The following is a 24,783-nucleotide window of genomic DNA, read 5'->3' as shown; positions in this document are numbered from 1 at the left end:
CACCCCTGCTTTGGGTATGTTTGAAATTTTCTCTAATAAAAAATGTTTTAAATGAGTATAAAGCTGTCACACAAAAAGTTTCTCTGGGAACAGTAACATCACATCTCACCTTTGCCTTCTCTCCTTTTTCAGCATGGCAGGGAAGACAGCCCAGCAGCCTGCTGGCCCTCGCCCACATCTACTGCTTGCTCTGTCCTGCTGAGCCGCCCAGTCTGGAGACCCTAGGACAGCACCTGCCTCCTGAGGTTGTCCCGGCTCGGTTGTCCACAGCGATGGTGGAGAACTGGACTCCACAGGCTCACAACCTTCCGGTCAGGCTTCAAGGGCCAGCATCCTTCATCCTGGGACTGGCGGCCCTGAACAATGGCTGAGGGCCAGGGGACCCCATAAAGTTACTCGGCAGCTCACGGGAGCCAGTAGCACTCCAGTGCCCGTGGACTATGACCACCTATCGGCCCATTCCCAGTGATGGTGTGGATCTGGCAGCCAGTTGTGGGGCCAGGGGGGCCGATGTCCTCCCCGGGCCACACGCAGGGGACTATGCTCCCATGGGATTCTGGGTCCAGAACGGGGGCATGCCGCAGCCCATTGGTGAGAGCCCAGTCGGCGCCACCACCCGCCCCAGTCCCACCACCCCTGCAGTGCCCAAGATGGGTGTGCGCGCAAGAGTGGCCGACTGGCCGCCCAAGCGGGACGCCCTGAGAGAGCAGAACAACCCAAGCCCCTCACAGGACGCAGACGGCACGAAGGCCACAAAGGTGGCCCATTCCATGAGGAGCGTACAGAACGGACAGCCTCCTGTCAGCACCCCGGCTTCCTCAGTGCCCAAAGCCTTCCACAGACTCTCCAGGAGAAGGTCCAAAGATGTGGAATTCCAGGACGGGTGGCCCCGGTCCCCCGGCAGGGCCTTCCTCCCCCTGCGGCACCGCAGCAGCAGCGAGATCACCCTCAGCGAGTGTGACGCGGAGGACGCGGGGGAGCCGCGGGGACCCCGGCACACAGGGGCCCTGCCCCTCTTCCGCGAGTACGGCAGCACGTCCTCCATCGATGTGCAGGGCGTGCCGGAGCAGAGCTTCTTCGACATTCTCAACGAGTTCCGCAGCGAACAGCCGGAGGCCGCGGGCCCCCAGCCCCTCAGTGAGCTGCTCCAGGCTGATCCGGGACCCCACGTCCCGGGGGGCGGCGGCGGAGCCAAGGGGGACCCCCGCAACGGGCAGCCCGCCAAGGACAGCCTCCTGGTGCTCCAGCCCGCCAAGGAGAAAGAGAAGGCCCGCAAGAAGCCCGCGCGCGGCCTGGGCGGCGGGGACGCGGCCGACTCGTCCATCTTCCGGAAGCTGAGGAGCGGGAAGACGGACGGCGAGGCCGGCCGGGCCCCGGGGGAGGCCGAGGAGGGCCGGAGCCCCCCGGAGGCCGGCCGCCCGTGGGTCTGCCAGAAGAGCTTCGCCCACTTTGACGTGCAGAGCATGCTGTTCGACCTCAACGAGGCGGCGGCCAACAGGGTGGCCACGGCGCAGCGGCGCAACACCACCACGGGCGCCTCGGCCGCCTCCGCCACGGCCGCCCTCTCGGCGTCGCGGGCCCACGGCCTGGGCGGCCTGGACGCCGCCTTCCCCAGCACGGAGGACCTGAACTGCAAGGAGAACCTGGAGCAGGACCTGGGCGACGACAACAGCAACGACCTGCTGCTCAGCTGCCCGCACTTCCGCAACGAGATCGGCGGCGAGTGCGAGCGCAACGTGAGCTTCTCGCGGGCGGCCGTGGGCTCCCCGGGCGGCAGCGGCGGCGAGGGCCGCCCCGCCGAGCCCGCCCTCAGCGCGCACCGCACCAACGCCAGCATCTCGGTGCTGGAGGTGCCCAAGGAGCAGCAGAGGACGCAGAGCCGCCCGCGGCAGTACAGCATCGAGCACGTGGACCTGGGCGCCCGCTACTACCAGGACCACTTCGTGGGTCGAGGTGACGGGGGGCAGGCGGGTGGCAGCGGCTTGTCCCCGGGACCCCCGCCGCTCATGCATTCCCTATGTGCGCCCACCCACATGGGGGGGGGGGGGTGGGGAGCAAGACAAAAAAAAACTTGATTAATGTGCAAAATATATAAGGCAGCATAGGGTGGCAAGTGCTATGGAGAAACATAAAGTAAGGGAGAGGGAAATCGTGTCAAGGTCAGAGGCTTCGCTTGCAATAGGGAATGGTTTGGGAGGACCTCCTAGGTAGTTGAGTACAGAGCTGAAGGAAGGAGCTGTGTGGAGCTTGGGGACAGTGTTCCTGCACAGGGAAGAGCAAGTTCAATAGTCCTGAAACACTAAAGGAGGAGGGAGGAGGCCAGTGTTGCTGGGACAGAGTGGCTGAGAGAGTGTGGCAGGAGCTGAGGGAGAGAGGTGACGAGACACACAGTGTGGGACTTTGTGAGTCATGACGAGGACTCTCACTGTCTTTGCCCTGAGTGAGATGGAGCCACAAGAGAGTTCTGAGGAGCAGAGAAGGCCCTGAAGTGACTCAGGTGTTCACAGCCTCCTCCTGGGGGACAGATGCTGGGGGAGGGGGAAGCAGGGAAGCCAGGGAGGAGGCTGCTGTAGTAATCCAAGCAGGAGAGGATGATGGACACATCCAGGTTGGGAGCCCATGAGTGCGGGACTAAGCAGGCAGGTTCTGGATCCCCTCTGAAGGTGGAGCTATTGACGTTTAGAAGGTGTTAACATGAGGGAGACATGGGCTTCCTGCATCATTAGGTTCATCAGTCCTGGTGGGACAGTTTGAGGAGACAACACAGCATCGTGCAGAGAACCCAGGCAGCTACAGGAGCCGGGCAGGGCTGGGGCAAAGGGCAGCTCCTGCTCAGCTCCAGCTCACCGTTGTCATGCAGGAAATACAGGCAAACCCAGTGTTGCCAGCCTTTCCGATCTTTCAGGATTCTTCTGAAATGAAGCTTTTTTTTTTTTTTTTATGCGGATTCTCCTAATTTTTAAATGCTGACAACTGTATTGGTTTAGAATTGCTCATAACTGCCAGTGACAGACTTTAACTACATAGAAGCTTATTTCTATGATATAAAGAAGTCTGGAGGTCAGCAGCCCAGGGCTGGTGTGGTTACCCCTCAGCATCAGTGGAATGCCATCCTTAGTGCATGTCCTCCAGCCCTCAGGTGGTCTGGTCCAAGATGGCTGCTGCAGCTCCAGCTGTCGCATCCATATTTCCAGGCAAAGAAAGAGGAAAGGGTAAGGGCAAAAAGGCAGATCTCTTGTCAAATCACCTCCCTTTAAAAAGCTTTCTCAGAAGCCCCATCCAGCCACTGCTGCTTATTGACCACTCCTATCTACAAGGCAGGCTGGGAAATAACAGGTTTTCAACTAGACAAATCCCCTTTTCCTCCCCTAAGAATAGAGGGTTTTTCTTGAAAAGAAGGGCAGAATAGAATGGATAGGCAGCTAGTACTCCACAGCAACTATTTAAAAAAATTGTTTTCAGCCAGTGTCCTAGTCAAACCTAACAAATTTCAACTAAGTCATTCCACAGGGCTCAGAGTGCGTGCAGGCTCTGGAGCTCCAGCATTGGAGTCCAGACAGCCCTGGGTTCAGGGTGCCTGTGTCATAGCTTATTAGCTTGTATGACATATTTCACCCCTGGGACTCTGTCCTCACGTGAGGAATGGAGACGATTGTAGCAGCATCGCATGTCCCAAAACAAAAGGACACAGAAATCGAAAGGATGGGGAAAAAGAAAGTTCCAGACAGTTGCTAATGAGAAAAGTTGTGAATGTTTGTGCACCTGGCAACCTGGGTTAGGGGGATATAAGTGAAAAACAGATAAGGCTACAGGGAGAAGTAAACAATCAGTGGGAGACGCTGACAGGGTCTCTCTGAAATTCACCCATCTAGTGGTCAAGAAATCAGGCTGTAGAGGATTTGAATGACTCAGTCAAAACCTGATTCTACATTTTTGTACCTAACCAACAGAGAACACATTGTTTCCAACTCACATATAGAAATACCAACGTAAGATTGGTGAGGATCAAATAAAATTGTACATTAAAGCACTTAGTTCTTCATTGGGCAGATAGTAAGTACTCACTAGGGAGCTTTATTTAAGAAAAATTTTTTTTCTTTCAAAATTGGACTTCTTGGTAGCCCTGGAAGTTTATAAATTCCTCATCGGTCATTGTTCAGTGAGCGCCTGCTATATGCCAGGAATGCAGGGCGCTGGGTATGCTTCGGGAGAAAACAAAACAGAACAAGCCCTGCAGATGTTTAGGAATGAACCGATTATCTGTGGAGCAGATACTGCTTATGCTCTCTGACCTGCTGGGGAGATGGTTTAACCCAGTGCAGGTACTGGTCTGACTGGCACCGTTAATTAACACATTATTTAGGCCTTCGATAAGCTTTTGGTTCACTAAAAGCATCTCATGAGAACAGGAACCATCAGCTAAATATTCAGAGCACCGGGATGGGAAGGAATTTCTGGCAAGGGGTGGATGTTGACTTGAGTCAAGACAGGCTGCCGGTGGCTATCCACCACAAGCAGGAAACCCTTGGGTTACACATTGGAAAAAACTGTTTGCTGGAAGGATTAGAAAACAGCAGCATGTTTTAGAGAAAGGGGGAAACAGCTGCTCTTTAGGGGAGAGAACAGGAGACCTGCTCCATGATTCAGTGGCTCTATTGAGGGAGGGAAAAGAGTAGCGTTTAAGTATCCTAGGTGTGTAGAAGCATGGTTGGCTAAAAGCGATGCTTGGGGACTTGAATCATGGTCCCTTTTCTGTGACAAACATCACGCCCTGGGATGATAAGAGCTAGCATTTCTTTCGTGCTTACTGTGTACTTGGCTCTGTGCTAAGTGCTTCACGCCTGTTAACCTGTTTGATCCTCACAACTGTGCTGAGAGGTGTGTCCAGCCTTACTGCTCCCGTTTTCCTGATGAAAGTGCTGTGGAGTGCCTTGGCCTGGGCCGTCCATCTAACCTAGTGGCAGACACCCCGGATTTGAGTCCTGCGAGCAGCGCGGTAGAATAGAATCTTAACCGCTTCACAGGGCTGGTTGGCAGCTGAGCCAATGATGGACGTTTGCAAATCTGGGATAACCATAGGCTGTGTTTTTTACGTGCCAGACACTGTGCTAAGCATTTAATATTTGTAGTCTCATTTCACCCTCACCTCACATCAACTCGATGAGTTACGGGTAGTGTCAGGGCGCCCGTTTTTCGGATGGAGGAACTGAGGTTCAAAAAAGTTCTGTGACTTGGCTGAGGTGGCACAGTCAGGTCTTGCCGTCAGTCTCTCTGTCGAGTGTGGCCATGACCAGGCGGGAGGTTTGTGTGAGCAGGATCCCATGGGTTGCCCAAGAACCTGCCCCGGGCATCACCCCTCCTTCCCAGAGAACTCACTCTGAACGCTTCCCTCTCAGAACATGCCAATTACTTTGGTGTGGACGAGAAACTGGGGCCAGTGGCTGTGAGCATCAAGCGGGAGAAGTTGGAGGACCACAAGGACCACGGGCCTCAGTACCAGTACAGGATCATCTTCCGGACCCGTGAGGTAAGTGGCATCACCGTTATTAGTTTACGTAAATTACAGCTCGATAGCCCCTCACCCTCTGTGGTAGGTGCTTCCCCTGCTTCACCTCACGCAGTCCTCCTAATAACCTCCCGAGAGCACTTCTGTTCGTGTCTCCATTTTACAGAAGAGAAGACTAAGACTCAGAGAAATGAAGTGACTTGTATGGGCTCAGTGAATAAGGGGCCAGGCCAGGAGTGGGATCTTGGAGAGCCCACAATACTTACATTGTACAAGAGATTCACTCTGGTTAGAATAGGAAATAAAGGGAGACGTGTAAGGGATCCTTTCAGGATCATGAGATGTCCTGCAGAATGGAAAGAATTAAGGCAGCAAGCCTCAGGCACGGCAGGAATTGGGGAATCTCAGCCACAGCAGGCACTGCTGTTGGTGCCGCTCAGCTCAAAACACTCGCAGTGCTTTCAAGTCTGAGTAGAGAAACCCGTTGTCCTGGTTTGGGCAGAGGAGGTCTTCCCCTAGACTAAATATCAGCCGTGGCTAGGGAACAAGGCCTGCTGGGGGCATCCTGCTCAATTAGGACTCTCAATTGTAATTGACAGAAATCTAACTGGTTCAAGCCAGAAATAGAATTTTTCGGTTCATATAACTGCAAATCCGGGCGGGGTAGGGCTAGCTTCAGGCATAGCTGGATCCAGGCACTCAAATGATGTCACCATATTCTGCCTCCAGACCACTCTGTTCCTCTAAGCTCTGCTTTTTTGCATTGTGAATGTCATTCTCTTCTCTTCTGCCACCAGCAAGCTCTCTCCATGTCATGGGAAAATGGAGACTGGCTGCTCAACTCTTCTACATCTTTGTACGTCTCCTCCACAAGGAAGAGACACTTGCTGCCAAATCTGTGGGAAGGACTCTGACTGGCTCTGCTTGGATCACGTGTGCTCCACTGGGACAGGGCAGCACACTGTAATTGACAGTTCAGTCGGAATCACCTGGGGGAGGCAGTTCTTCTGCCAAGAGGGGCGCTAGGCCAGCAAAAACAGCAGACTTCCAAAAGACCCAAGTAAGGAAGAGCTTTCCAGGAAAGGGATGGTAGTCAGCTGGGCAGGCCCCCCAAAGTGGGTATCCTTCAGCCCTGCATTGCCCCATCCGCCTTGTTCCTGGCCTTTGCCCAGGTCCTGGTGGGACCCCAGCAGCCTGCTGCTGCCGCCAAGGACTTTGGGTGTGAGGCCAGCCGAGCCTGGACGTCATCCAGACTGGCAGATGGTACACCGAGGACCCTAGCCCCATCCCCTCACGGAGACCCTCTTGCTGAGGGGGAGTGGATGACACAGAGGCTTTGTGGCAGCTTAGAGGAGGCAGTCCCACAGCGCCCCCACCTCTCCTCGTCACCGGCACCTCTGTCACCCAGCCCCTCTTCCCTCTCCTCACCTTTCTGGCCAGATGAGCACTGGGGCAGAATGTGACGTGACAGCTCACATGGCATCAGATTGTGTCACGTCATCTGGGGAACTGCTGGGTGAAATAACAAACACTAGCAAATAATATTTCATTACAACTGCCGTGACATTGCAGATCTACTTAATAACAGTGTGTCGGATGTTTTCTTTACCCTTTATGTACATTCGTTCACTTAAGTGTCACGACAGTTCTGTGATGAAGGCCCGGTTGTCCTCATTGACAGATGATGAAACAAGGCCCTGAGAGGTTGAGGGCTTTGCCCAAAGCAGCATCCAGTAAGTGGCAAGGGGAAGAGTTGGCCTGCTCTCTAGCCCCACTCGGCTGCCTCTGGGATTCCACTGACGGGGCTCCAAACTGCACAGCAGACCCACTGATGAGTTACAAACTCAGCTTAGTGCCAGCGCTTTTGTGCTACTGTTTCTTATTAATAAAAATGGAATATGTAGAATGAATTTTTAAAATACCGGCCTGCACTGCATGTACTGGGAGTCATGAGACTTGGGTGCGGGGATGTTGGGTCGGGGTATATTGTTTCTGCTGTGGTTCCTATTCAGTGAGTTTGAAACCGGCTCAGTGCTGCTCCTGCCTTGTGCCTGCTTCCACGCACTTCCTAGCCCCAACACCCACAAAACAAGCCTCCAGTACCCACCCCCCCAGGATCGGCATGAGGCTCTTGAGGCCCCAGGACACAGGTCCAGGATTCATCCACACGGCAGAGATTCACCCAGCACCACTACCTGTCATCCCTGCTGCACTCTTGTGGGGGAGGCAGACAATACGCACATACTTTGATAAATTACACAATGTGGTAAGTGATGACAAGGTAGAAAGTCAAGCAAGGAAGAGATAAGTGTAAGGGGCGGTTCAGTGTTTAGGCAGAATGGTCAAGGACATATCACTGGGAAGATAACATTTGAGTAATGACCTGAAGGACATGAGAGAAGGAGCCATGTGGACATCTAGAACAAGAGCATTCCAGGCAGAGGGAACAGCCATTGCAAAGGTCCTGAGGCATGATCACATCTGGCACATTGGAGACCTGGTATGGATTCCTAGTTCAGCCATTCACCAGCTGTGAACCTGTACACCTGGCTTCTCCTCTCAGAGCCTCAGTTTCCCTCTTGGGAATCCCAGTCTTCCCACAGTCCCTACAATCTCTATAGTCATGGATCCAGTGGGCTTACACATTAGGCAGTGCTTGGCCTGGCACTTGGGAAGACCCCAGTGAAGTTAGCCATTGGTAAGGGTCTCAGTCTACTGTCCCCTTGTCACATTCCTGGCAGCCCTGTGAATTTTGGCCCACCATGAGGTTCACAGCCACAACCGGGCCTTTTTCTAACCCCACATGCATGCAGGCTCAGCCCCGAGCCCAGCTCCTGGTGGAGCTGCCCTACTGGGCACTCAGACCTGAGGACCTCATCACCTGAGTTGGAGGGCGGGCAGTGGCCAGCAAGGTTTGCTGTGCCTCTTCCTCAAGCCCTTCCTATCATGACGACAAGGTGGACAGTCCACAGCCCCCAGTAGTAACAACAACAGTATCCGCAATAATAGCTAACACTTTTAACACACATTCTTGCCAGACAGTGTCCTAAATGTTTTATATGCGTGAAGCCCAAATCTTCTCAACAGTCTTATGACATGGGTCCCATTATTCCCATTCTACAGATGAGGATGGGAGGCTGAAGCCCAGGGAGATCATCATTTGTCAGAGTCACCAATGGCAGAGCTGGGACATGGACCAAAGCTTCCCGGGGCCTGGGCCCAGGCTCTTAACCACTCAGCACACTGCCTGTGGGGTTTGAATTCTAGCTCTGGGAATAGACAGCCCTGGGTTCAGTCCAGTTCTGCCACTTACTAACCATGTGACCTTGGTTTTTTACTAACCATGTGATCATGTTGGCTTTACCCCTGGATTCAGTTTCTTTATCTGTGAATGGGCTCTGTGCTGTTTGTTCCCTGTCTCCTAGAGCGGCAGGGAAGGTTCTCATGGACTCGCACACGTGAGGTGGTAGCCTGAGGCTGTAAGGCAGTGAGTACTCCAAGTGGTAGATGCTACTACGAGCCTGGCCTGTCACTGTCCCCACCACCCCCCGCCAGGGTCCGAGGGCCATGCCAGAAACCAAAGGTGGAGTTCACGGGCAGAGTTCTATCCTCCTGTCCACATGTACATATCTTAGGCTCCCGTAAACCAAGGTGTGGGGTCCAGGGTGAAGCGCCTGGGCTGTTTTCCAGGCCAGCAGGCTGGCCTGCCCCAGATGGCCACCCCCGGCCGCTGAGCAGACAGTCGAGTGGGCCCATATCTCCCGGCAGATGGGTTGTGAGCGTTGGCAGCACTGAGCTTCCCGCCAGGGCAGGAACAGACTTGGAGCTGGGCTCTGGCATCACACGCCTGAACAGTGCCCCCTCCCCCTGCCCCGCCCAGCCTGGACAGGACGAGCCCTGGCCTGAGCCCTTTGCTGGCGTGTCTCTCCCAGGACACAGGAAAACCCCAGGCAACCAGGGACGGTCTGGCCTCCAAGCCCAACAAGTCCCCCTTAGCCCAGCAAACGTGAGTTTTTGATGGGCCTTGATTTTCTTAGGGTTAGAGGTTTGGATTTGTCATTTCTTTTTTATTTAAAAAGTAACAGTCACTCATTAAGAATTTAAGTATATAAGGAAGTGTACAAAGTAGAAAAGGGAGAGTCTCCTATTAAGTGAAAAAAGCAAGTGTAATAGTGTGAATCGACTAGGACTTCAGAATCACTAGGACTCTGATCGTCTGTGTGTGTGTGTGTGTGTGTGTGTGTGTGTGTGTGTTTATGGAAATAATCTCCAAAGCATATTGTTAAGTGGGGAGAAAAGTCAACTATAGCTTCCTATTAAAGGTGAAATGTAAATTCTTAACTATGCATATGGTTTTGTACAAATACATTTGACACGTGTATACATAATAATGGCTAACATGTATTGAGCGCTCACTGGATGCCAGATACAAAGCTGAGCACTGTATGTGGATTATCTTATTGAATCTTTACAGCCCTTTGAGAGAGTCATTATCTGCATTTTATAGATGAGGAAAAAGGCACAGAGAAATTAAGCAACTTGCCCAGGGTTACACAGTTAAGGAATGGGTAGAGTCAGGACTTGAATCCAGGCAGACAGACTCCGAGGTGACCTCCCAGAAGTCCCCGACGCGTGCACCCACCACCCAGCAGAGAAAAATGCATCTAAGTCAGGAGCCAACAAAGAACAACCTGTGCAAACAGAAACCTCCCTGCATACATGGCCTTGAGACTTTTCTATGGCTCGTGTGACTGCTTACCCTCAGCGAGATGATGCCGGGTATCGTTGAGGATGAGGTCACACAGGGCCTTGCAGGCTGAGCAGGGTGTATAGATTTTACTTGGAGAGAAATGGGAAGCCACTAGCCCGTTCTGCACAGAGGAGAGGCGTGGTCTGACTCAAGCTGCTGCAGGAAGAGTGGCCTGGGCCGGGGTGGCAGTGGTGTGGGAGCAGGGAGACCAGAAGGCAGCTATCATCATAGGCCAGGTAGGCAATGATGACAGACAGGACCAGGTGGAGAGTAGAGATGGCCACTCGTTGTGCCCTGCCAGTGCCCTACTTAATCTCCCCAGCAGAGAAGGCAAAGCTGGGAGCTTTTCAAGTAGTGGCTTTTGGTCAAGTCTTCAGAGCCAAAATGTGACAGTAGGCCACCTGTCTCTAGAGTGGGAGAAAGACTGAGGTGCAGGACCATGCTTCTGCTTGGCCCCAGCAGAGGGCGCTGCGGGCCAGTGTCAGCAGGATACAAAAACAGATCCAATTGGTGCATTGATTGAAACCCACAATCCCAGGGCCTCCCAGACTGGCAGGGCAAAGCATCCAACATGGTTGCTTTTCATGATCTGTTTCAAGACTACTGTCCTTAGGATAAAAGCTACTTGTTTTTTTATTAATTACCAAGGCTACAGCTGGGAACTCCAGAACACAAGATCACTCCATTCCTTCCATGCATGCCTCTTGCCCAGGTCCTATTTGGCAAGCTGTATGCTTAGAGGCAATGCCGTGACACATTATTTTTGCCATCTCTTGTGTCTGTTGACTTAGGACAGGCATGTTTTTCCAGGTACTACTGATTAATCCTTCTTAGTCTTTTTTTTTTTTTTTTTTTTTGAGAGAGCGACAGAGCACAAGCAGGGAGGGGCAGAGAGAGAGACACACAGAATGTGAAGCAGGCTCCAGGCCCTGAGCTGCAGCACAGAGCCCTAGGCGGGGCTTAGGCTCGTGAACCACGAGATTATGACCTGAGCTGAAGTCAGATGTTTAGCCAACTGAGCCACCCTGGCATCTCATCCTTAGTCTTTATATCATAGCTTCAAGTATATCTTGGGTGCTTGTAGCAATCCCCTGAGGGGGGGTGTTTTTCCCGGTATTGCTGCCAATACCCTGTCATGCTGCCTTGCTGGGGCTGGAGCTGCGTGCCTGGCCCTGGGCATGGCATCACCTGATGGTCAGCTCACGTTGTGGATAGAGAAGCCTGAGCTGGTACAAGTGAGGACCTGAAGCCACAGGGACTCTCAGGGCTAGCGGGACATGAATTGGTACAACCGCTTGGAATATTCTTGGGCAGTTCAGGAAAATTAAAGATGAACATGCCCAGTGACTCTGCAGTTGCCCTCCTAGGTATAGACCCAGAAGAAGATTTGTTCATGTGCAATAAGAGGAGCTCCTGTGAGTGTTCCTAAGAGCAGTGTTCATAGCTGTCCAACACTGGAAGCGGTTCCCGTGCTCAACAGTAGAATGGAATAAATCCGTTGTGGCAATACAGCCGCTTCTCACAGCAACGTGGCCAATCTCATATCCACAGCATTGAGAGAAACAAGCCAGATATAAAAGAATACAAACTGCCTGAAGCTCCAAAACAGGCAGAAATAAATTCTGGAGTTTGAAGTCAGGGTGGAGTTGCCTTTGGGGAGGAGGGAAGGAGTTTTGGGGGGCTGAAAATACTTTTTTGATTTGGTGGGGATTACCTAGGTGTTCACTCTGTGATCATTCCTTTAGGTATGCTTCCATGTGTTGAGTACTTTACTGTATGAGGATGAACCTCACAGCCAAAAATAAAAATAAAACACTGTCAGCGGCGAAAGCTGTAAGTTTTGGAAAATTCAGGGCTGCGTGGGAATCCTGGTTTAGTCACTTAGCTGTGGTGACCTTGGAGAAGGCACCTAACCTCTCGGAGCTTCAGTTTTCTTATTTGCAACATGGAGATGATAAAACCTCCCCCTGAACAGACGTGTGCACGTAATTAGGTAATTACTGTTGTACCACTGCACCTTCATAAATGCGACTTTGTTATAAAGGTATATCAGTTAGAAACTGCTTTGCCTGTAGAGTAAACCTGAAGACCTGAGTAACCATAGCTAAAACAAATAGAGGGTTATTTTAATTCTCTAACAAGAAGCCTGGAGGTGGGCAGCTGCAGAGATGGACTTCTCTGGTTTTCTTGTTGTCTCTTTCCTCGCAAACACAGGATGGCTGCCACAGCCCCAAACATCTTACCCTCACACCAGTGTCCTTAGCAAGAAGAAATGGGCTAGTGGAAAGGGGCTTTCCTTTAACGAAGGGAAGCAAATGTATCCAAGAAGTCCTTCCCCAGCTGAATTCCCCTCACATTTCATTACCTGTAGCTAGTCATGTGGCCAGCTATAGGAAAAACATGGAAAGCACCATCTGGGAAAGTGAAATGAGGTGGCCGTGATTGGCCTGACTAAAAGTTTTCAATCCTGGCTACACAGCAGAATCATTTGAATGGCACTGAAAAGGTGTGTGTGTGTGTGTGTGTGTGTGTGTGTGTGTGTGTGTGTCTGTGTAAGTATACATTGGTATAAGTATGAATATGTATATGCACATGTACGTAGATGCCTGGGCCCCACCACAGACCAACCATGTTACTACAGTAATATGTTCACACGTGTTGTAATGAAGACAGTGTTCGTTGAGGGTTTGCCTTGTGGAGCCTGTTTTATTCATTATACATCTTACTAGCTGACATAATCTGTGTCCCCACTTAAATGCCAGTCAGGTGAAGACCAGTTGGGTCTTTGTTTTGTTTGCCGCACCCAGAACAGGGCTAGGTCTCGGGGGCACGTAGTCGGTGTTTGTTGACGGATGAAGGTGTGCTCCATCCGTTGTCTCATTGACTCATCCACTTAATCCTCCCGGCGCTCTTCTGGGCTTTGATGCCGTCACCGTACCCATTTCGTGAAAGAGAAGCTGAGGCCCAGAGATCTGAAGGCGCTTGCTCAAGATCACACAAGCAGGAGGCGGCAAGCTCAAGTCCTGGTCCAAACCCCGGGCTGGCCCTGGGACCCAAGCTTCTCTGACCATCGCACACGTTGCTCTGAGAATAGGACACCCTCATGGGCTCTTGTTCCTTCCTGGGTCCTGAGAGCCTCCTGACCTTCTCTTCTCTCCCTCAAACAGCTCATCACCCTGCGGGGATCCATCCTGGAGGACGCCACACCCACAGCCACAAAGCATGGGACGGGGCGGGGCCTGCCCCTGAAGGATGCCCTGGAGTATGTCATCCCGGAGCTCAACATCCACTGCCTGAGGCTGGCTCTCAACACGCCCAAGGTGACCGAGCAGCTGCTGAAGCTCGACGAACAAGGGGTGAGCCGGGGTTCCGGGTGGGGGGCCCCTGGGACCGTAGCCTGCAGCCCCATCCTGGTACCTCTTTCTGTCTTGGTCTTTTTTTTTGTTGTTCTTTTTTCCAAGAATAGAAACCCACCTAACCTAGTTTAGGTAAAAAGAGGGATCTCTTAATCAAATTCCAAGGGAGCCAAGAGCAAGAATATGACTGGGTCTCAGGAGGAAAATGGTCTGGGGATGAGACACCCACCAGGTTTCATGGTGGGGGACAGGCTAGGGGGCATGTTCCCATCTCTGCACACTGGCTCCCTTTGCTTCTCCATCCTCCCACAGCTCCCAGAGTTTCTGTGAGAATAACAGCCACGTGCAGACCCCAGCTAGCTGACTCTTGGTCCCAGGAGAGCTTCTGACTGGCCCACGCTTAGGTCAGGTGTCTGTCAAGGTCCAGTCACCAGTGACCAGGAGAATGAGATACATAAAATAAACATGTGGTCACTGAGGGCCCACTCCCTGAAAACAGTTGACTGCACTGAGCCCTGAGCCCTGGAGAATTTCCTCTTGCCAAGTCTTAGCCAGTTCCAGTCCACCTCCTGTGGGCAGCCAGCCAAGGCAACGGTGTCTTAATTCTTGAGAGTGGCGTGGCCCTCCGTAGAGAAACGAGAGTGGGCTGTGCGACACCTTGTTGTGCCTCTCTGGAATGGGAGGGGAGGGGAGGGACAACTGGGATGTGCCCCCCACACCTTTCTCCCTCCTCTCTGCCTGCGGCCCCGAGTTATTATGTGACCCCAGGAGCTCCTTGGGCACCGCGCCTGAGAAAGCCCCTTTTTCCCCTCCCTCTGACGTCTCTGCCCGGCCCGCCTCTGCAGCTGTGCCGGAAACACAAAGTGGGCATCCTCTACTGCAAGGCCGGCCAGAGCTCGGAGGAGGAGATGTACAACAACGAGGAGGCCGGCCCCGCCTTTGAGGAGTTCCTCTCCCTGATCGGGGAGAAGGTCTGCCTGAAGGGCTTCACCAAGTACGCCGCCCAGCTGGATGTCAAGAGTAAGTGGCACAGTGGCCTCGTGGGGGAACCAGTGGGATCCCGGTGGACCACCACCCCACGGCCACCCCAGGGGCAAACGTCACAAGGCCTGATGATACCTGGGTAAGGACGCAGAGCCGTGGGAGCTCTCAGACTCTGCTGACGGGGGTGCAGAGAGTGCGACCGCTTTGGAAAGCAGTATGGCATGTTCTAGTAAAGTTTAAAGACCCACCTACCCTGTGAGTCAGCAGTTGCGCTCCTAGACATGTCCTCTGGGAACTCATGCACGTGTGCGTTGGGAGATGTCCTGAATATTCATAACCACCAGTGCTTGGATGGTGCCCAGCGTGCACGGGCAGAATTGTGGTATTTCGTGCGGCAGAGAGCTGTGTGGCAATGACAGCAGTGAACTAGAGCTGCAGGCGTCAGCCTGGACGAAGGCCACGTACTTGATGTTGAGCGTGGACAGGGGGCCTCACAAAAGCAGGTGCCGAAAGATGGCTTTTATTCAACAGTGTATTGTCTGGGGGGGTTGTTCTGACGTAGGAAAACTACAGAAAAGCAAGGCCGTGATGGACATGACGTTCAAGGTAGTGGTTGCCTCCAGGGAGAGTGTGGATATAACTAGGAAACGATATTCACATTTTCACAAGAGTATTGGTGGCAGGCGGTCTGTTTCTTAAGGCAGGTGCGAGGTACAACATACCCATTCTGGCATTTCCACACATAAATATGCATCTATATGCATAATATGTTTATATATGATCTATAGGATTAAAATGTGTCCTGGCAGTTTTGGGGGGTTGGAAGAGTGATGTTGTAAATTGGCGTCACGGCTCCCTATGGGAAGGACCCCTTAGAGGTGAGCTGTAGCTGGGATAGTTGCTTAGGCTGAGTCGGGCCCTGAGCGATGGGGCTGTGGCTTGATCACTGGCTCCTCACCTTACCTGGCCATGCCTCAGTTTCCTCATCTGGAGAAGGGAGGCCCAGATGAGACCACGTTTAGAGACACGGATGAAGTGTTAGGCGGGTGCTTATGGCTGTTGTCTGTTGAAGGAAGCAGTGGGAGGGATGAGCCATTGCTCGTTTAGGGGTGTTGGACCAGTGGCTTTGGCTGTCTCTGCCTCCGTTTCCTCATCTGTAAAGTTGTGTTTACCTCGGGAGCGCGGTGTTGAACTATCTTACTGAGCCCTCGCTCTGTGTCAGACCCTGGACCTGCCTGGCCTCCCCGAGCTGCCTGCATCCTGTCCGCTCCTGGCGCTCTGGAAGCCCGCAGCAGGAGTGGTTCCGCTGGTGATTCCTTCAGTGTGGGGGCAGTGTGCTCAGAAAAAGGAAGCGGAGACTTACTGTCCGCCTTCTCAGACAGATGCCTGCTCCTGAGGGTCAGCGTCCTGCACGAAGTGACGGCCATAGTCTTTCCCCCCGTCCCCGAGTTGGCCGTGAGCGTCAGATGCTGGCACAGTGCCTCACAGAGAATCAGCACTCGAGGGCACACCAGCCGCTGCCACGTGGCTTCTGCAGGAAGCGGATTTTCTCTGAGGACCCCAAGGAGCACGGTGCTCCCGGCCAGTCTCCCCAGCTACCAGACAGGGATGCCCTGGGCTTGCAGCCACCTGAAGGTCTCCTGGCTTCAGGCCTGGCTCTGGCACTGACCAGCTGTGGCTTCAGTGCCCTCACCTGTCACAGCTACCCCCCACCCTAAAATGTGAGGCCTCAAGAACGGGGACTCTTGGGCCTGTTCTACCACTGTTTCCCCAGCACCTTCAACTAGATAAAGCTTGCTGGAAGAATGGGCTTCCCAGGGTGGACATGACACCCTGGAGTTCCTGGCAACATGGTTCGTGGGCTCATTCACGCGCTCCACAGAAACCTCCCAGCCTTCCTCCCTGGGCAGTTCAAGATGATAGGAGCATGTATGGGGCACCTGATCTTATGTTGGAGTGGGGAAGGGCTCCTTGAGAACATGGCATGTGGCCTGAGGAGAGTGAGTTGGAATAAAGGAGGCAATGAAGGAGCCCGAAAGTATTCCAGGTAAAGGAACGGCACATGCAAAAGCCCCGAGGTCTAAAGGCTGTTGTCCAGGGAAGTTCATGTAGAGAGAGGATGAAGTGAGGAAGGCAGGCAGGACCCACCGTGCAGGGCCTTTAGGGCTGAAGTTTAGGGATTTGGGTAAGAGCAACACTGAGTCCTGTTAAGAAAACACTGGAGTCCCACATCCCGAGTTCCAGTCCAGACTTCACTGCGCATTGCAGTGTGACCTTAGGCAAGTCCCTCCCTCCCTGTGCCTCAGTTTCCCCCTCGGAAACATGGAGCCAACAATCAGATGTGCTTCTGCCTGGTCACAACCCCCTCCCGTTAGAGATAACCAGTATCCTGACTCTCGTGATTATCATTCATAGTTTTGCCACCTATACATGCGTCTCTAAACAGCATTTGTTTTGCCTGTTTTTTTTTTTTTTTTTTTTTTTTTAATTTTTTTATTTATTTTTGGGACAGAGAGAGACAGAGCATGAACAGGGGAGGGACAGAGAAAGAGGGAGACACAGAATCGGAAACAGGCTCCAGGCTCTGAGCCATCAGCCCAGAGCCCGACGCAGGGCTCGAACTCACGGACCGTGAGATCGTGACCTGGCTGAAGTCGGCCGCTCAACCGACTGCGCCACCCAGGCGCCCCTGTTTTGCCTGTTTTTGAACGTAACGCGAATGGAATCACACGCTACGTGCTCCTCTTGTGTCTGGCATCTTTCATTCAACATTGTATATATGGGATTCGCCCATGTGGTGACTGTGGCTCGTTTCATGGTTGATCCATTCTTGTGACTGACATTTGAAGGTGTCTGTACCCATATCCCAGGGCACATGTGTACCTTTTCTCTGGATTATGATCCTAGGAGACGAAGTGTTGAGTCATCAATTAAGCTGATCTTTAGGTTCACTAGATGTTGTGAAAAAGTTTTCCAAAGTGGTTGCACCAATTCGCATGCCTGACCAGCCGCATAAAGGGCTCCAGTCATTCTACATCACCGCCAACCCTTGGTACGGTCAGACTTTTAATTTTTTTTTTTTTTTACCAGTCTGGTGGGTGTCTAACATAAGGTTTCCTTTTTACCTAAATTTATTTAATTTTAAAGAGTAGAGTGAAGTGAAAACATCAAGCTAAAAACTAACACAGATGGCATGTGGGCTGTGGCACAAGCCCAGAGGTTTGGGAAACGTGGTGCTAACTGGTGTTTCTGTTGCAGCCGACTCTACGGGCACCCACTCCCTCTACACGACATACCAGGACTACGAGATCATGTTCCACGTCTCCACCCTGCTCCCTTACACCCCCAACAACAGGCAGCAGGTCAGTGGGGCCCAGGGCAGGGGTCCCATGTGATTTCCAGTTGGTGCACAACTGAACCCCAAGGCAGTCTCCCTCCCCGCGGTCGTTAGCTGGCTGTCTGGCTGGCATGGGCTCTCCTGCTGCCGCCCGTGGCCTTGGAGACCCTCCACACCATGGTCACATCACCTGGGGGATGGAGGCTAGGTCAGGTGTCGTTTGAGATCAGTTTTTTCCTAGCTGTTCCTTAGCCACCCTGCTTGCCTGTAGCTACCCCAGCTCCCCTCAAGGTCTCTTGAGTCATCAGCGGTCCTGTGAGAAAGAAGAACAAACCAGTCAATGTTATTTCAACCAGAAGTAACAGAAATACGAACCAAATTGGCATAAACAATAAATGGGTTTTACTGGGTTATGTAACTCTGACGTGCCAGCACAGGGCTAGCGTTAGGTACGGCTGGATCCGGGGGCTCAAAGCCTGTTAGGGACCCTTTGAATTTTGCAGCTCTGCTTTTCTTCATAGTGACCTTATTTTCAGGTCTTCCCAGGTAGTGGCAGAGATGCCCCCTAGCTGCCCTCAGCTCACATCCCACCAACGTAGCCACCCCAGTGGGGGAGACAGCTGTGCCTCCCTAGTGTCCCAGAAACGTTTCAGGGCTGAATCTTGTTGGACTATTCACTTGCCAGTCCCCGGGGCCTGGGGCAGGGAAGGAATGGGCTGACTGGCCGAGCCGGAAGCACGTGCCCACCCCTGGGGATGGATGGGGTCAGCTCAACTTGAAACGCTGATAGAGATCAGGCAGGTGCTTTCCTGCAGGGGAGGGACGTAGCTGTCAGGAGAAGAAGGAAAGGATGCTAAGTGGGCAAGAACAGCTAATACCTGCTTCCTGCAGCTCCTCTCCTAGATGTGCCGTGCAGATTCTGTCCTGAAACAACTCTTCCTAGTTTCTAAAGAACAGAAACCCCACAGACTTGTGGTTCAGCAAGTGTATATTATTTCCATTGGTACAGGTGACGTTGTAGATTTTATAGACCAGCAGTGGTCAGGTGTCCATGGCCTCATAAGGTTAACCTGTGAGCATTCTGTAAGAGCTGTGTGCCGTGCGCTGCTCTCACACCGAGGACACAGCAGTAGGCCGCAAACGAAACAGGCAAAACCACTGGCGTCGCAGGGCTGACGTGTTAGTGGGAAGGGACAGACCAGAAACAGAAGGAAGAGGGAAGAGCCACCGTGTGCCGAGTGTCGATAAATGTCGAGTGACGGCGGCAGGATAGTAGAGAGAGGGCATGTCATGGGGACACTCAGCGAAGGCCTCCATGGGAGGGAGGTGTCTCAGCAAAGACCTGAAAGAGGGAGCCACATGGAGTTGTCTGGGAAGAATGTTTCATGCCGAGGGAACAGTCACTGCAGAGGCCTTGAGGAAACAAGGCATGTTTGAGGAGCAGTAGGAGGCCTGCGTGGTCGAACAGAGTAAGCGAGGGAGAACGTGGGAGGAGATGTCAGAGCGGCGGTGGGGGCAGGTGGCACGGGGGGCATGGGGCCCCCTGGGCCATGTGGGGACTCGGTCTTTTCCCCCGAGTGAGGTGGAGACACTGGAGGGCTCTGAGCGAGGAGAGACACGATCCGACCAAGGTCCGGGGCTCTCGCTGGCTGCGTGTGGGGACCAGACGGGAGAGGGGGACAAGAACCACAGGGCGGTGGGAGGCTGCTGTGAGGGTCCAGGCAGGGCCCTCAAGCCAACTGGTGCCGCCCTCCTGTCCCCTGTTTCCATTCACCAGCTACTAAGGAAGAGGCACATAGGAAACGACATTGTGACGATCATCTTCCAGGAGCCGGGGGCGCTGCCTTTCACCCCCAAGAACATCCGCTCACACTTTCAGCACGTCTTCATCATTGTCCGAGCCCACAACCCCTGCACTGATAATGTCTGCTACAGGTATGCACCTCCCACGTGGGCCCCAGGGAACAGCCCCGGGACGGCCCCCAACCCCTGCACACACAGGAAGTCACAGCAGCCGATTCCCAGCCTCCAGGCAGCGTGCAGAAAGACAGCCAGCAGAGAGCAGCCGCCCAGGTGGGCCGGCTCCTGTGTTGCTTTCAGGGAAGCTTTGTCCTCACATTCCCGCGCCTTCCAAGAGAGCGATCCTCAGCGAGAAAGGGGCATGGCACCCCAGTGTTGATAAGGAGACCGTCGGGAATTTGTAGTTGCCTGGAATCTTTTGGTTGCAAGGGACAAAAACTCCTCCTCAACCTGGCTTAAGACAGAAGGCATTCGTATACATCGACTCCCAAATGACAGGTTCGGGCGTAGCTGGATCTGCTCCACTTTCCTATACATTGCCTCATTTGCTGGCAGCTCTGAGCTCAACATCCTCCCAGCTGCAAATCCAGCAAAAAGAAAGCTTTGCTTTCCCAGGAAAAGAAGCCCCAGAATTGCGGCTCACTGATCTGGTTGGGGGTGAGGTGCCCATCATAGAGTGAAACCACCCCTACGCCACGCCTGGGTAGCGGGCACAGGGCTGAGGCATAGGAGTGGTGGCCCAGGGGGAAATCACAAGTTGGAAGGACGGGGGCAGGGATAGAGGTGTGGTTCTGGTTCACAGATCAACAGGCGACACAGGCCGCAGGCTCATTCAGCATCCTCCCCAAGCCCCAGTTCTCACCAGCGGAGTGGCCAGCACCCAGAGGCCAGATGGAAAGCACTCTGGGTGTGGGGTGAGGAGAGAGCCCTCGTCCTTGAAAACCAGCTGATCAAGGACCTAGGCCCCGGGCCAAGGGCAGCACTTGCCCCTGGGATAGCACCGCAAGCTCCGGGGAATGGGCAAGGGAGCGCTATTTTCCATTTTCTGAGAACGGTTTGAAATTCAAAAGGTACAAAATGTAACATAAAAAAGTAAAAAAGGTCACAGTCTCCCACCACCCAGCTGTCCTGTTCGCGGTTTCTTGTGCATCCTGATGTTTTATACATACACCAGCACGTGCTTACAAGTATTCTTCTTCACCTCTTTAACACGAATGGAGCATAACACACGCTGTTCTGAATCCTGTATTTTCTCACCAATCCTTGAGATCTCTCCAAACCAATACATAAAGTGCTTTTTCATTCCATCGTGCGGATGCATGAGAATCTCCCCCCATCGATGGGCACCTGGGCCGTTTCCTGTCAGCCGCTCTTCCCCTCCATCCGGCAGCGAACAACCTTGCATCCGCTCTCCTTGCACTTGTGTCCGACTATACAGATGGGAGAATTCCTGAAACTGGAGTCCCTGGGCCCAAGGGTGTGTGCGTCGTGCACTGGTAGTCTTGAGGAATTGCCGGAATCTCCCGTTTTCTTGTGTCAGCCAGGTGTGTGAGAGAAGGGAGGGGGGGATCCACCGCGTAGCGCGTGTGGTTCAGAACACTGTCCTGGATGTGCCGCCCAGGTGGCTGCTGGGAGCCAGCACACTGCATGGCAGGGCCTCCACGGGGCATCAGGCCACAGGCCCCCTGTGTCCTCACCCGTTTGCATCTGGTACTCTGAGCAGCAGCTACCCGTGCCCACACCTCCGGGCTGTGAGAGCCAGAGCTCACTCGGAGGTCCCACGTTCCTCGGCAGCTGAAAGGTAGCCCTGGTGAGGGAAGATGGAGTTGTGCGCGCGCGCGCGCACACACACACACACACACACACACACACACACACACACACACACCACAGAGGAGAAGGCCTCCCTCTCCTGGCACATCAGAGGCAGGGGGTTGAGCCGGGGGCATGGGGGCGGCCTTCCTCCCCTTCCCACGCTCCCACCAGGGCTGTCACGGCAACCTTCCACCAACCCCCCACCTTTCCAGGCCAGCCTTTGCATGGTGTCCAGGATGCTTGCTTGCTTCTGATTCACAAACCCTTCTTGTTTCTTACAATTTAATTTAAAATATTTTTATTATGCAATATTTTAAACATCCTGAAAAGCACAGAAAATAATATAACAGACACCCATGTGCCTACCACCAGATTTAGCAGATGTTAACATTTCGCCATATTTGCTTCAGCTCTCTCTCTTTTCTTTATTTTTAAAGAAAGAAAATGTTAAAGATACAACCAAAGCTTACCCCCTCCCACACCCTCTCCCTTCCTCTCCCCTCCTTCCCTACAGGCAGCTGCTCTCCGGACAGACCACACCCGGTCCCCTCTGTGTCCCCAAACACATTTCTGTGGCAGCACTCATGCTGTAAAAATGACTTATTAGCGTGGCCCTTGCCTCCCTTGAAGGTAGTAACCCCATGTCACATTCCCCTTCATGTATCTATTGTGACACGGGGCTTGCCATACAGTGAGCCTTAAAAACATTTTTGCTGGCCGGACAGATGCCTGGCCCAAATATCATAGGCACCGAGAAAAGAATTGTTGAATGAGTAATTGTGAATATTCTGGAAATACTTACTGAGCTACAGTGACCAGGTGACCTGGTGTCGCACCGTCTCCTGGTTGCGTGATGAGGTGCCGTCCTTTCCGGTTTCAATGTGCCGTTTCTGGGTGGCACACCAGCATCCCTGCAGCCTGTGGGCTGTGAAAACCCAGTCCATCCTGCTGGGAAGCAAAGGACCCGCTGTTCTGATTGTCCAGAAGCCTTCAGCAGCTTATAATTTCGTGGTTCTTAAAATCATGAATCAGGACTGTGGGGAAACCCAAAATCCATCACTCTACGCAGCCAAGTGCTGACCGGAGCCGTTGCAGCGCTGTTCACAACTGTAACGTACAATGCGAACATACCGTTAATTAGAAAGACTGGCGAAGTCATCTGGTCCATCCCCCGTCCTATAGGCAAGGCCACGCCCACACGGTTTTGCCCAGAAAACCTGCCTGGTTTGTGTGGCCTTTGAAGAACTGCACCCCTGGAAAGTGCCTTTTTCCGTCAAACCTGCACCCGCTGTGCATTGGTAGAAATCTGTTTCTTCCTGGTCTGTTCAAGTTTAAATCGCTATTTAAATCAATAGTGAACACCTATGCTGGTACTGGTGGACCAGCTAAGCTCAGTGTGGCATCTGCCCACATGGCACTCCTGCACTGGAGGAGTGTCACTGGACAGTGAACAGTGCAGCAAGGGATCTGGCCTGACCCACCTGGGGTGTGCAAGGGCTCCTTTGACAGTCTCCTGCCCCAGGCTCCTTCCAGTGCTTTCCTCATGGGGCAGCCATGGTGATCCTCGCAGGTTGTCAGTCTGGTTGTCACTTATTGCTAGCACCTGTGTCCATCATGGACCCTCAGGAAGCAGATGCCTCCCTTAGGGTTTTAACTGAGGGTTAGTGAACAGTCCATTCACAGGTGTGCTTAGGTTAGGGGAACAAGTACAGGAAAGTGAGGCATCTGGGAACCACCAGCAGCAGGGAGCCATCACCCACCCCTTCGGCTTGAGGTTAGAGAGGATGGGAGAAGTTTCTGGAAGCTAGAGAGAGCTATGGCTCTGGGAGAGGGGGCACCAGGCAGGAGCTATCTATGGCTGTGAGTTGAAGGATCAAGGACTCAACCACAGCCGCTATCCCAGCCCAACAGGAAGGCCGTGAAGAGAAAGAAATTCTTGAACCTCTCTCTCCTGTCACCTCCTGGTGCTTCCTGTTGACCAAATTCACTGGAAGCTGGAGGGCATGGGAACCCAGGTGAAGGTGATAGCCTGCAGAAACCTACCTGCCAGGGCACTGAGCAGGGCAGAGAGCAGCAGACACAAGATCTGGGGGTGCAGATCGTGACGAGCCAGCCCAGGTGGTGAAATGATTGCTTGGTCTCATGATCAAGATGAAAAGCGCTAACACGCCATCAAGGCCCTGCGAGGCCTGGCCCCCAGTGACCTTTTGAGCATCCGACTCTTCACTGTCTGGGCTCAGACCACCCCAGCCTCGTCTTTCACAGTCAGGCGTTGAACACGCAGTGCCCACTGCCTGCAGGGCCCTCCCCTCAGCTCTTCCTCTGGCTCCTACTCAGCCTCCGATCCCAGTGTAATAATCACTTCTTCAGAGAGGCCCCCCTGGGGTCTCCCTGTCCATATCAGGTCCTTCTGTTGTTCTGTCTGTATCCCATTCACTTCCTTTGTCTTTATAAATTAATTTGTAAGTTTGTTTAGTATGCCTCTCTTCCTGGATTATAAAGCTCTGGAGGCCAGGGACTGCTGTATCCCCAGCGTCCAAGAGAGCATCCCAGAAATGCTCGTCTCAAATAGATGCAGGAATGTTACGCTGCCCCCTTTGCCACGTTGGGGGAGGGTGGGGGCTTGGGAGTCAGAACCCAAACAAGCCTTACACTGTGTTTGGGTTCCATGGAATATGTTTTAGTTAGGAATCTCATTATTTAAAAATTACCCTACGGTGGGAAGAGAAGCATTAGGAAATCTCTCCTAACGCAGTACTCATAAGGTGAGGTTTTTGTGGAGGATGAATACAATCCTCTAAGAAAATCTTAGCGAGCTGACTGCTCGCTCATTTCCAGCAACTCATACTGCTTTTAATCATCATCATGTAAACAACATAGCTTGTGGTGTCTCCACCGCCCTTTAACATCTTCCAGCCAGTGTCGCGCTCCCCTGCCCCTGGGTGGTGACTCTGGGAGGAGCCGTAGCCTCTCTGCCTGACTTCCTGACTGTAGAAATCGGCTGCTCTATAGCCACGGGAGTCTCCACTCAGTTTGGTCATTGGAACAACACGTCTGAGATACTCATCAAATCTCCGGATTTGACTTCTCAGCAGATTCTCCCACCTCCCAGCTCAGGGCTGCTCCTTCTCCCCTCTCCTCTGTTCCATGTTGACCTGTTTCTGGCCTGTCGAGGGTTGGAGTACGAGGAGGAAATGGGAGGCAGGGGAGTGTCCCTGGGACTGTGACCACAGCT

General features: G+C 53.0%; 1 protein-coding gene across 8 annotated transcripts in view; it reads left to right on the top strand.

The window, feature by feature from the left end:
• SIPA1L3 (signal induced proliferation associated 1 like 3) overlaps positions 1–24,783 on the top strand; it is a 237,245-nt gene that overhangs the window by 137,341 nt on the left and 75,121 nt on the right. For all 8 annotated transcript variants that reach the window (XM_042919979.1, XM_042919975.1, XM_042919974.1 and 5 more), the window contains 6 exons: positions 133–1,953; positions 5,397–5,527; positions 13,424–13,612; positions 14,458–14,632; positions 17,855–17,958; positions 19,711–19,868. In XM_042919979.1, the coding sequence (XP_042775913.1) occupies positions 441–1,953; positions 5,397–5,527; positions 13,424–13,612; positions 14,458–14,632; positions 17,855–17,958; positions 19,711–19,868 (2,270 nt within the window). In that variant the 5' untranslated portion in view covers positions 133–440. The remainder of the gene's footprint in view (positions 1–132; positions 1,954–5,396; positions 5,528–13,423; positions 13,613–14,457; positions 14,633–17,854; positions 17,959–19,710; positions 19,869–24,783) is intronic.

This window comes from Panthera leo, chromosome E2 (assembly GCF_018350215.1).
Source record: "Panthera leo isolate Ple1 chromosome E2, P.leo_Ple1_pat1.1, whole genome shotgun sequence".
Classification (NCBI taxonomy): domain Eukaryota; kingdom Metazoa; phylum Chordata; class Mammalia; order Carnivora; family Felidae; genus Panthera; species Panthera leo.
This window is presented reverse-complemented; position numbering and strand designations above follow the sequence as displayed.